Below are 14,000 nucleotides of genomic sequence, written 5' to 3'. Positions count from 1 at the left end.
TCATTTATCTATCTATCTATGTATTTATCTATCTTTCTATCTATTTGCACCTTTGAGTCCTTTCCAGTCAAACACCTTGTCATATACCATATCAATTTAAATTACTATTAAAAAACATTTTTTTAATAAAAACATATATTATATTTAAAATATATAAATATGAGAGAAATACTTTATTTTAATATGATTTACATGTGTTTTGGTACACTTTTTTTTTTTTTTTTTTTTTTTCTTTTTCAAAAGAGCTTTATTCAAAGATAATCAAATGGTTACAAACTTTTCAAATTTTCCATGAGGTGTGCAAATACAGGTTCGTTGAAGCATTGTATTACAAATTGTGATATATGAATTAACATAAAGAACGTTCTTCCCTTGGCCCCTTAAAACATAGTAAATTGCAAACTGCTCATAGGGCAGGTAGAGTTAAAGTCCTGGAGGATCAAAAAGCAGTTCTGAGTGCACTTGTATATTGAAAGTCCAAAGTCCATTAGTGCACTGTCTCTGGCACTCTACGGCCAGTCCTACTAAGCTATTCAACTACAGATCTAAGTTGCTGGAGAATGGGAGAGAGAGAAAAGGGAAGGGGGGATGTACAGGGGATCTGTTTGCTATGTGTAGTAGCGGGGGTTTTATGATGCCATTCATTCTCCGTATTCCCGTTGTTTGGGATTGTGTGGGTCTTGCTTATTCGCGTTTCATGAGTGGTAGGTGGGGGTGGTGGGGAAAGGTGGAGGGGGGGAGGGGAGGGAGAGGGTTGGGGGGGGGAAGTGTCATTGAGGGTTTCAGTAGTCTGTGCAATCAGCTGTATTGTCTTACGTTGTCTGTTGTCTGTGTGTTGCCCAGCGCTCCAGCATTATCTCGTGTGTGTCTACTGTGCCATGTTGGGTGTGGTGGTATCTTTCTAGTCGTAGCAGCGTGTCTACTTGTTCTTGCCATTCTTTAAAAGTCGGTGTGATTCTAGACTTCCAATGTTTTGGGATCAATAATTTTGCTCCGTTCAGCATAAGTATTAGTAGGGCTCTGCTCGCTTTACAGGGTAATTTGGGCAGAGAAAGGTATAGTAGTGTTTTTGGGGTGTTTTGTAGGGGTTTCCCCAGGACTAGTTCCATGTGATTAAGAATTGCGACCCAGTATTCATCTAGCTTAGGGCAGTCCCACCATATGTGTGTAGGTGTGCCTTGTTCTCCGCAGTCTCTCCAGCATTTGCCAGAGGCCTGTTTGTAAATCTTCTGCAGCCTACTAGGTGTGAGGTACCACCTTGCCATGCATTTATAACTAGATTCTTGCACTCTCATAGATATTGAGGATGTTTTGGTCATTAGAAAGGCATTCTGCCAGTCCTCATAACCTATCTCGGTCTGCCACTCCCTCTCCCATGCTTTTGTGTAAGAGGGGAGTGTCTGGGCTTCGTCTGTCAGGTTTTGGTACACTTTTATTTTAGCACTAACAGTTTACTTTAGTCCGACAGACATCGATGAATGCTGACAGCATACGCTGTCGGAATTTATCATTACACAAGCAGGTCTTGTGAACTGCTTGTGCAATGCCACCCCCTGCAGATTTGCGGCCAATCTGCCGCTAGCAGAGGGTGTCAATCAGTCCGATTGTATAGGATTGGGCGGATTGATGTCTTCAGCCTCAGAGCAGGCGGACCAGTTAAGGAGCAGTGGTCTTAAGACCGCAGCTTTATAACTGCTGTTTCCGGCGAGTATGAAGGCTCACACGGAAACAGAGGCATCAGGGGCCATTCAGTCCTTGATAAATCAGTCCCTAGGTCTCTATTTGTGCTATATTTGTAATATGAGCGATGCTAGCATGGCTTGCGCTATTCATTGAAAGTATAGGGTGCATTAAAAAAATATGTTGGCTAACATTCTCTGGTAAAATTATTTAGCATTTCACTTGTAATACGTGATTGTTTACTATTCTTAGGGTAGGGCTGCAAAATGGATACACCAGTGATCACCTGGTGGGAGTAAGTGTGCATTTATTTAAGTAGATACTCATTGGGCTCCTGTGTGCAGATAAAAGTTATATAAATATACACAGAGACCCTTATTTATATAAGGATAACTTCTTCTTTTAACTTAAAGGGTTATTAAACACTTTGGGCAAGATTACAAGTCGCACAGCAAATCAACACAGCACGCGCTATGGCTTTTTCACATTTGGGGTTGCGCAGCTATTACAAGTTGCAAAATAACTTATTTTGCGCGTGCGTTAAGCCGCATAATCTTTAAAGCCAAATCACGTGCACGTTCACATATGCCCCATAGAAGTAAATGGAGAAGACAAATAGAAAAAAGAAACACAAAAATCCTAATATGCTGCGCAAAGCCCTTGATGTTTTCTCCTCGAAAAGTGTACATGAAAATGCGAATATTTCATATTGCGAAAAAAAATTTGCAACAGAATATGTTCTAAATATTTCTCTATATATGTGATGTTTTTTGGACTGATATATATCTATTTATAGTGAGATATGTATATGAATATATATGTCTAGATATATCGAGATCTATATGCGAATATCGCATTGAAAATCCCTGAGATATTGTTTAATGTGCATAAGATTGTAAAGTAAAATCTTTTCATTATCTCCATTGTTAAAGGGACAGTCTACAATAGAATTTGTATTGTTTTAAAAGATAGCTTATCCCTTTTTTACCTATTACCCAGTTTTGCATAATCAACACAGTTATATTAATATACTTTTTACGTCTGTGATTACCTTCTATCAAAGCACCTTCTGACAGCCCCCTGATCACATGACTTTTTTTTCTTTATTATCTATTGACTTCCATTTAGTATTGTGTTGTGTTACTCTTAAATAACTCCTCGGGCATGAACACAATGTTATCTATATGGCCCACATGAACGAGCAGTCTCCTGTTGTGAAAAGCAAATACAAAGCATGTGATTAAGAGGCTGTCAATAGAGCATTTGAAATAGGCAGAAATTTAGAGGTTTAAATGTTATAAAGTATATTAATCTAACAATGTTGGTTGTGCAAAGCTGGGGAATGGGGAGTGAAGGCATTATCTATCTTTTTAAACAATAACTATTTTAGTGTAAATTGTCCCTTTAAACATATGTATATACATATATATGTATGTGTATGTATGTCAATCTAAAACCTTTTTGTCAGCATTTTTTTCCTAACACCCGAGATCTATCTTTGAGCCCCTATAACTTCTGTGTGCAATATTTTTTTTAAATAATTTTTATTAGACAGTGTTTATATAATTGTAATGTATTTTTAAAGTGTTTCATGAAAACTTTATGTTGCACAAATCTGTTAACTACAGCTCTTCGTGCACGGAAAGGATTGTTGCATAAAAGGCGAATGCGTGGTAGTAATTAGCACTCCAAAAAAAAAAACAGAGATCCGATCTCTAGTTAATTTTCTAAAAGTGCCTCAAATGCCCTCAAGATAGAGGGCATTATAGTTTTATTATTTTAAAAAATGGTACAAAAAAACTGCAATAGGCAGTTATGGGGCTTTAAAATTGGTTGGAGTGGGGAGTTAGAAAAAAAACGGCACTGAAAAGTGCCTTTACATTGCGATCAATGGGAACTGTGTGTTCCCATCGACATGCTTATATACATATATATTTATGTGTTAATATGTGTATATACACACATTAACACATAAATATATATGTATATCAGCATATACATATAGATTTACTAAGTGCTGCCCATCGCTTCGCTACTTACCTCTTCGCTGTGCGAGACTCTGATGTCGTCTGTGACAGGATCAGAACAAGGCTCCAATTGGAGCCTAAGGAAGAGCGCTCTCATGAGTGCAATGCTTCCCAGCAATGTGAACGCGAGCTTGGGTTCGCATTGCTGTAAACTTGTAATACCAGAGCACATTAGCGTGCGCTGGTATTACAAAGTGGAGCCCAAATATCGCTTTAGCTAAAGTGATATTTTGCACTCCACTTGTAATCTGTCCTCTTAGTGCTTAATGTCCCTTTAAAAAATTTAGAAAAAAACACACAATATTGTTTTTGTTTTTGTTTGTTTTGTTTTTTTATTGTAATAAAATTGTGCCTTTTTGCACACTTTTTTGTAGCAGATTTCTCTCATGTCATGATGTCATGACATATAAATAAAACAATGGTATAGTTTTAATCTGTTAGGTCTACTGAAGTGGGCTAGATTACAAGTGGATTGCAATCAATAGCACAGGGTATACAAAATATCAGTTATTACAAGTGGATGTGGGAAAAAAAAAACAACTAACCTCTAGTTAATTTCTTTAATGTGCCCCACCTGGCCATAAAAACATGTGGCATCTTTTTTAAAAAAAAAATATATATAACTGCACTAGGCATATGTTAGGGGTTATACTTAAAGGGAAATGAAACCCAACTTTTTTTCTTTCATGATTTAGATAGAGAATAAAATGTTAAACAACTTTCTAATTTACTTCTATTATTTAATCTGTTTCATTCTCTTGGTATCATTTGTTGAAGGAGCAGCAATGAACTAATGGTTTCTAACTGAACGCATAGGTAAGCCAATCACAATCAATACATATATGCAGACACCAATCAAAAACTAGAACCTAGATTCTCTGCTGCTCCTGAGCTTGCTTAGATAAACCTTTCAGCAAAGAATAACAAGAGAATGAAGCACATTATATAATAGAAGTCAATTGGAAAGTTGTTTAAATTGCATTCTCTTTCTGAATCATGAAAAAAAAATTGTTTCATGTCCCTTTAAGCTTGATTCAGGGATCTGTATTGGCCAGACCGGACTGAATGAATATGCAGTATTAATAAATTAACCTAGAGTTTTTCATCACCCATGAAAGTTAAATTATTTACATAATGAAAACACCATACATTAAAATGAGGGTGTAGAAATTTGAGGATTAGCAGACTTAAAGGGACAGTCAAGTCCAAAATAAACTTTCATGATTCAAATAGGGCATTTTTAAACAATTTTCCAATTTACTTTTATCACCAATTTTTCTTTGTTCACCTGGTATTCTTAGTTGAAAACTAAACCTAGTTAGGCTCGTATGCTAATTTCTTAGACCTTGAAGGCCTCCTCTAATCTGAATGCATTTTGACAGTTTTTCACCACTAGAGGGTGTTAGTTCATGTGTGTCATGTAGATAACATTGAGCTTACCTTGGAGTCAACACCAGAATTTTTGTTGTTTAAAAAGATAGATAATCCTTTTTTTTACCCATTCCCCAGTTTTGCATAACCAACACAGTTATAATAATACATGTTTTACCTCTGTAATTACCTTGTATCTAAGCCTCTGCAGACTGCCCCCATATTTCAGTTCTTTTGACAGACTTGCATTTTAGCCAATCAGTGCTCACTCCTTGGTAAATTCACGTGCATGAGCTCAATGTTATCTATATGAAACACATGAACTAAAGCCCCCTCTAGTGGTGAAAAAATGTCAAAATGCATTTAGATTAAAGGCGGCCTTTAAGGTCTAAGAAATTAGTACATGAACCTCCTAGGTTTAGCTTTCAACTAAGAATACCAAGAGAACAAAGCAAAATTGGTGCTAAAAGTAAATTGGAAAGTTGTTTAAAATTACATGCCCTATTTGAATCATGAAAGTTTTTTTTGGACTTGACTGTCCCTTTAAATTAAAGAGGCAATTGTATTATGTTTACATGGTATAAGATCAAAGAATGCTAGGAAAAATGTTTGTATAGTAATCTCATCTGTGGACATATTTTCCTGTTTCTAAGATGATCTAAAAGTCTATTTTGCCTTGGGTTGCATTATGAATCAGAAAACTGTTACTGAAGTTTTTAAGAGCCAAGATAGCTCAAGAGATACCAGAGTTCTGTGCTAAGTGCCACTGGCTTAGTTCATATATTTCTAATAGTCCTGAATCAGTGCTCATACTGAAATAGGCTTAACCTAAAAAAAGATTGACAGCTCATGTAAATTAAAGGTATAGTCTAGTCAAAATTAAAGGGACACTAAACCCAAAAAATTTCTTTCATGATTCAGAAAGAGAATACAAATTTAAACAACAATCCAATTTACTTCTATTATTTATTTTGCTTTATTTTTTAGATATCCTTAGTTGAAGAAAAAGCAATGCACATGGTGAGCCAATCACATGAGGCTTCTAAGTGCAGCAACCAATCAGCAGCTACTGAGCCTATCTAGATATGCTTTTCAGCAAAGAATATAAAGAGAATAAAACAAATTAGATAATAGAAGTAAATTAGAAAGTTGTTTAGAATTGCATGCTCTTTCTATATCATGAAAGAAAAAAAATGGGTTTCATGTCCCTTTAAACTTTCATGATTCAGATAGAGCAGCAATTTTAAGCAACTTTCTCATTTACTCCTATTATAAAATTGTATTTGTTCTCTTGGTATCTTTATTTGAAAAGGCTAGAATTAAATCTTAGGAGCCAGACCATTTTTGGTTGAGCTTGTGTAGCGCTTGCTGTTTGGTGGCTACATTTAGACACCAATCAGCAAGCTCTACCCAGGTTCTGACCCAAAAATTGGCCGGCTCCTAAGCTTACATTGTTGCTTTTTCAAATAAAGATACTGTTACGGTTGCCTCCAGGCTGGCTGGAAGTTGGACCGTAGAAAAGGATGCTCCTAGCGCTCACCAAAGGATCATCAGCACCGTAGACACCATGACTACTGCATAGCCACCATAAGTAATGCAGACTCTACGAACCACCGCTGCTGGGCTGGTATCTCGCCGTCTGCTCTGCGCCCTGGACCTAGGACCAGGCTCCAGTAGGTGAACCTCTTCCTTCTGTAGAGCGAAGCAGGATCAGGAACAAGAGCTCTTACAAGAGCTCAGTAGCTAAGGGAGTATAAAGAGCATAGCAATCCCTGTAGTGATTATAGCTGTCCCCTACAAACATGAGTCAAGGCTGCAAGTTAGAGGGTCAGAAAAGGTCTGAAGTGCTGGAACACCCAGCCTGCTTTTTATTGAGGTTACATGCAAAAAAGACACTCTCAGGGGGAGGCATAAAATCCCCAATCACACATTTAGATACATTTAGATAGAGAGACAACGCCCTGTGACAGGCCACAATGAATTACATTACTTCAGCAGATAACAAGTTACACACAAGAAAACAATGCAGTCCATCTTATCAACTAGAAGTCTGACTCTGGAGGTGATTAGACAATGGGAACTAAACTTAATTAGAGCTGATGCCAGCAAACTTGTATTTAGAAATTAGCTTCTTGAAGCTGAACAAAGTTAACTCTTTAGTTCTGACCGAAGGGTCTGTCACATAGCACTTAATGGCACACAATGAAAACTAATGCTTTTGTAACAGTGCTCCCTTTCTGTGGCACACTCTGCCTGTGTGGTACTTGGTTCAGCAAGCCCTATTTACTGAACCAAATGGGAGAAAGCCAGGGACAAGTTATTTTACAGGTCTGGGGACATAGTCTTAAAGGGGCATTGTTCACCAAAGTCACAATATGTCCTCAGACGGTTCTTAAAGGGCCATACACACCCAATAAAAGTTAATATGTTTTCAGGGGCACAATCTTCCAGGGGCCATAGTCATGAGGAAGGAGGCTGGCAAATAGGCTTCTCCACAATCCAGGGAAGCAGGGCAATTTTCCATTTAAAGGGCCAGTTAGAAATAGCAGTTTGTAACAGATACCAAGAGAACAAAGAAAAAAATGATAATAACAAGCCATTGACAGAATTTATAAAGGTTGCGGTTGTAGCGACCAGATCTATAAGGCATTGGCCATTTCTGTGGATTACAAATAATTTTCTTTGCCGGAAGGTTTATTGTTGGACTCACAGGACTGACAACGTCTGAACTTTACGATGAGTATTGGCTGTTAATTTTCAGCATTAGTTTTTTCTTTGCTTATCGTTGTTTCCTGCATTATGTAAAGTTTGCTTCCTCTATTTTGCATCCTTAGGGGATTGTTTTGGTGCATAATAGTTAAGTTTGTAATATTCATTCTATGTATTAGCTATGTATACTATGCACAGTAAGAGGGTTTATTGTGTAATTGCACAATTTTCTCAGTAAACTAATTATTTGACAAAGAGTGCTGTTATAAAGTATCTTTATTTTCTTTGTTTATTATATTAAAAAAATGATAATAGGAGTAAATTAGAAAGTTGCTTAAAATTGCCTGCTCTATCTGAATCATGAAAGATTAATTTTGTCTAGTCTATCCCTTTAAGCATTCCTGGACTTGGCTTAAATGCAGAAGGTTCTTGGTGCAATCAGTTTTATACCCTTGATTGCAGCATAATTTTTATTTATGGTATATTGTATGAATACAAAAGTATAAAATGGTAAAACTAACTTTAATGCCAGAGTGTTAATCACCAAAACACACAAATGTAACAAAATTCCTTGTTTCAAGATTTTCTTAATGAAAATTCAAATCCTACACCCTGTTTAGCTTGACTTTTTAGTTTTAATTAATATAATATATATATATATACTACTTCACTTGAATGATTGTGCTATAAAGATAGAAAAATAATTATTTCACTATTTTAATAAAATATTTATTTACATTTAAGGTATCAAGAAGAAGAAAAAACAGCTTTACTATGGAGGATATATCAGGACTGCCTTCTAATGTTCATGATTGGACTAAAAGCCATGTAAGATACTGGGTAACAAAAGAGCTTAACATCGACAAAAATGAAGGGGATATATTATATAACCAAAATATAACAGGAGAAGTTCTCAATCTATTGTCTATCAAAGATTTTACCGAATTAGGAATAACTTATGGATCGGCTAAATTAATAATTCATCACCTCAAGAGACTTAAATCACATAGCAAAGATGTTCACCACGATAGTAAAAATGTCAATACAGATTGCACAAATAATATGTCAAAAAAGAAACAAAGACACCCAAGTAAAGAAGGAAGTACAACTTTCCATGCTAAAAATGAAGAAACTGATGAATCAAATGTTCAGGAAGAAGAAATTTCACATGTGACCTGCTCACCATATCCCTTTGATCGTACACAAGAAGCCAAACGCTACATACAATACCAATTTCTGCAACCTGAATCAGGACCCTCTAATTATATTGATCCAGTTCACGAGTACAAGTTGTTTACAAATACAGAAAATGCATCTGAAAAGGATAAAAAAATGAAATTTTGCAATGAGGTGTTTCGGTTTGCAGCTGGATGCATGAACACTCGTACTAACGGTACAATCCATTTTGGAGTAAGTGACAATCCACATGGGAAAATCATTGGTATCCAAATAGAAAACAGAGATAAATATGTCAATTATATAAGTCAAATGATTAGCAAATACTTTGATAGTGATCAAGTACATATAGCCAAACAATGTATACGCACCCCAAGATTTGTGGATATACTGTGTGAACAAAGCACACAGTCTGACAGAGTTGTAATAGAAGTGGATGTTGTTCCTGAATATCGTATTTGTAAGTCAGAATTACTGTCAACACACCAGCAAGTTTTAATTGAAAATACATGGAAAAAAAGTAAAGAAAAATCATGTTTTATTCGAGAAGGAGCAAGCTCCAAAAACATTTTAGCAAATATAGGACAAAATGAGGAGGAGTTTAAAGAATTTGTTTTAAGTCTGCAATCAAAGGATGAAGCCAGAAAGCAAGCAGAGGATAAACACTCTTCATATAAAAAGGGAACCCACAATGATGGTTCCAAACTTGTTAGTTTACTAACTGGAAACAAAGATACATTGGATAATACCTATTACAAATGCTACATTTTAGTAGCAAATAAATGTCACCCAAGTTATACAATGCACCTTGATTTTATGCATCAAATACCATGGTTTGCTGTTTTGGATTTTGACCCAGAATCTCTTATGAATGGTTTGTGCCATTACTACAGAGGTGAAAGAGGAGTAAATCTACACTTTCCATGTCATTACCAAAATGTGGATAATATAACATCTGAAAATTGCATGGCCCTTAAACTTTATCATCAAACTAGCTGGATTTTCTGTAATGGAAGATCAGATCTCGAGATGCAAGATTGCGAACCATTAACTCCTAGGATGTGGCAAAAGAAAAGGGCTGCACAAGTAAGGAGGGCAATTTCTTTTTTTTCACAGAAAGATATAACACAGGGGGGGAAGTGTCTTGTTGTATTTCTACTACTCTCTACTGTGGAGGACCCAGTAGATCCAATGAATGAAGCATTCAGCACATTTTATCAGGAACTTGGTGGAATGAATGATATTTTGTGCATCTGTGACACTGAAGAAACCTTTCAGAAGTGGAGAGATTGGCAAGCGAGACTTGTAAATGCTGATGAAATGGAAAAAAGATGTGTTTATAATTTATCCATTGAAAAACTTAATGGCACAATCCAAAATCTGAAATCTGTTGTACAATCATCCAAACGAATTTTGCCATCATCGGGCTATTCTTGTACTATTCTTCAAAGGAAAAATGAAGATGCAATGTCTTCTCTGGACATTCTTTGCTTAAATGAATGTGAAGATACAGAGATAGAGAATGATAAGCAAAAGTTTGATACTTTTAGGAAAACCCAGGCAGAGCATTTTTATCGAGGAGGAAAGGCATCATGGTGGATTTTTTATTTCTCAATGAAAAATTATTCAGGTCCCTTTATTAAAAGAGACAATCATGATAAATTAAAACATTTGATAGAAAGCTGGTCTCTGTCTGAAAAGCAAAATAGTGTGAAAATAATTACTTTGTATCACCACCCTGGATGTGGTGGTTCCACTTCTGCAATGCATGTTCTCTGGGAATTGAGAAGTAAATTTCGATGTGCAACTTTAAAGAGAAAGACAGATAATTTTAAAGATGTTGCAAGGGAAGTTGCAAATCTAGCCACTTATGGATCCCAAAACAATACATATTTTCCTGTATTGCTTCTTGTGGATGATTATGAAGAGGAAGACAATCTATATATTCTGCAAAACTCCATTAGAACTGCCATTGCTGAAAAATACATAAGATACGAAAAACCAGTGGTGATCATTCTAAATTGTATGAGATCTCAGAATCCAGAGCAAAGTTCAAAAAACTATGCCACTGAAAGCGTTGCTTTACAACACAAGCTTTCCCCCTGTGAACAGAGAGCCTTTGAAACTAAATTGTATGAGATTGAGCAGCAATACACAAAACCAGAGGATTTTTATTCTTTTATGATAATGAAAAGCAATTTTAATAAAACATACATAGAGAATGTTGTGAGAAATATACTCAAAGGCTTAAAGAGTGAGAGTAAAGAAACTCAACTCATCTCCTTTCTGGCACTGTTGAACAAGTACGTAAAAGATTCAACACTTTCTGCCTCAATGTGTGAGGAGTTTCTAGGAATCACTCCAAAAAAAACATTTTGGGATCTTGAGAGCATAGAAGAAAAAATGGGAACATATTTTACTATAATGTTGCGTACAGAGGTAGAAGACTATGGCAGGTATGAAGGACTGCGCATAATCCATCCGATGATTGCTAGTCAATGTATAGAAGAATTAAAAACAACTTACAATACACCACAAAGTAATGTGATAATAGCCCTTCTTAACACTTGTGAGTTTTATGATCGTGCAATAGGCAGGGAAAGGTTTGTACAAAATATGCAGAGTATGCTAATCACCCGACATAGAAAAGAACACGGTGATGAAACAGATACTTTGTTCTCACCTTTAATTGAAGAAATACAAAAAGATGAAGGTAATCAAAGTGTGGAGAGCGTTCTGCAAGAGGGAGCTACGAGATTTGGCCAAAACCCATACATTTGTCAAGCATTAGCAAGACATTTTTACATCAGAGAGAAAAACTTCACATGTGCCTTTAAATGGGCTAAGAATGCCAAAAAAATAGCGCCTCGAAATTCCTTTGTTTTAGATACTTTAGGTCAAATATATAAAACACAAATGAAGAACATGATGGAAAAACATAATAAACACAGCCGTGTAACACCTGAAGAACTGAGAATCCTTCTTGAAACAGCTGTTTCTGCCTCAGACACATTTAAAGAATGTCAAGAGCAAACCGAAAAGACTGAAAGTGAAAGAGAAGAATTTGAGTTGGAGAAATCTAAACGACATAGAGTATATAATACAGCAGGATACATTGGCCAAGTAGAAGTCTGTCTGTGTACTGTAGACATACTATTGCAGTTACCATGGTTTCAATCAAATGATTTGATTTCTAAAAAACACCTGCAACAGTACTTGTCAGGAAAATGGGATATTTCAGTTGACAATGCTTCGTCAATGCACAAGGATTTCTGCAATGTAGTTAATGATTTCAGATATTTTTTAATCAATCTTAAATCACATTTAAAGAAGGCATTTGACTTTTTTGATGACTATTTTGTGCATTTAAAACAAAGGAACATTCTCAAGGAAAGTACTGAATTCAATATTCGAGATAAAGTTTCAACATACTTCAAAAATTACAGAAAGATATTCTGTGATTTTGATCTAATACAAATAACAGATGAGAGTATAAGACAAAAGGGAAGTAATGCACGCCACTCTGAAGATTACAGGGCAGGACTGGAATTTTATAAAGCTGGTCATTTTTCAGGCATAATGCAATATCTTACAGGTCATGAAAATGTTATACTGGAATCCATTGTAATAGCTTATGACTTTTTGCTTCAGCACAGCACAGAAAAATTCATTTTAAGGGATAAACAAAATTTTATTTTGGCAAATATAATACTGCATTGTATTCAACCCAAATCTTCCAAGATATTCCCGCTTTCAACTTTGAAACAATACCTAAGAGAGATTTTGCAGGTGGTTGGTTTAGAACACCAATATTCTGAACCATACTTCCTAGGCACAATACTTTTCTGGCCACAAAACATTCGGCAGCTGGATTCTGATTCTTCACGCATTGATAAATATGTTTTAGCTATGAGAAAATCTTTTAGAGGGCAATATAGACACCTCTGTCATTCCAAGCAGCCCATTGCACATTTCTATCTTGGTAAAAATAAAGGCTTAAAAAGATTAATTCACAAAGGGAAGATCGACCAATGTTTTTCTGAAGTGCCAATGTCTGATTTAAATTCTCTGTGGCAATGTGGAGATATATGGAAAGAAAAGGCAGTGAAGGATCTCCTACTACGCGTTAATGGCCGAACAGAAAATGATTTAATTTATGTGGATTGTGGCAACGACGATAGAATCGAGATCCCAGTTAGGCCTGTTTACCTTGGACAGTTGAGAAGTGGCAGAAGTATTGAGCGGGTGTCATTTTATCTTGGATTTTCCCTTGATGGACTTATCGCATATGATATAGAAAAGATCTAAAAAGAATACATTTCCCCTGTTTTATCTGGTGTAAAGAAGTCCAGAGACCCTTGTTAAAGAAATGAGTGGAGGTGTTACTCATTGGTCTTTTTTAATTGAAGGATATTTTATTGCGACATTTCAGGGTAACAATCCCCTTCTTCAGGCACAGAATGGTAACAAACACTGACTATTTATAGTGCAAGAGCTAAAGCACTTACCCCCCCTTTAAATCTAAATCATTTGGGCTATATTTTTTTATTGTAATGCATTCAGTTATTCTGTAAATTGTATGCTCTGTGGTATTGACTCAAGGTCATATAGCACAAATATGTTTAATACTTAAAGGGATAGGAAAGTCAAAATTAAAGTTGCATGATTCAGATAGAGCATGTAAATTTAAGACACTTAAATTCACTTCTATTTTCAAATGTGCTTCGTAGTTCGTTCTCTTAGTATCCCTTGTTAAAAATGAATACGCACATATCATACACCAGTGGGAGCTGCTGCTAATTGGTGCCTGCACACATTTGTCTCTTGTGATTGGCTGACTAGATGTGTCCAGCTTCCTGTCAGTAGTGCAATGCTGTTCCTTCAGCAATGGATAACAAGAGAAAGAAGCAAACTGATACTGGAGGGTAGATTTATCATAGTGCGAGCGGACATGATACGATGTAGCGTATCATGTCCGCTGCACATCGATAAATGCCAACAGCATACGCATTCACAAGAACTGCTGGTGCAATACCG

At 36.0% G+C, this 14,000-nt stretch overlaps 1 protein-coding gene across 1 annotated transcript; it reads left to right on the top strand.

Moving 5' to 3' along the window:
- Nucleotides 1–8,561: 8,561 nt before the first annotated feature.
- On the top strand, nt 8,562–13,410 carry LOC128659308 (sterile alpha motif domain-containing protein 9-like). The gene has a single exon (XM_053712974.1). It carries the CDS (start codon nt 8,562–8,564, stop codon nt 13,269–13,271), a length of 4,710 nt encoding a protein of 1,569 aa, XP_053568949.1. The 3' UTR covers nt 13,272–13,410.
- The last annotated feature ends 590 nt before the right edge of the window (nt 13,411–14,000 follow it).

Source organism: Bombina bombina, chromosome 5 (assembly GCF_027579735.1).
Source record: "Bombina bombina isolate aBomBom1 chromosome 5, aBomBom1.pri, whole genome shotgun sequence".
Taxonomy (NCBI): domain Eukaryota; kingdom Metazoa; phylum Chordata; class Amphibia; order Anura; family Bombinatoridae; genus Bombina; species Bombina bombina.
Note: the sequence above shows the minus strand (reverse complement) of the source record. Positions and strands in the feature narration are given on the sequence as shown.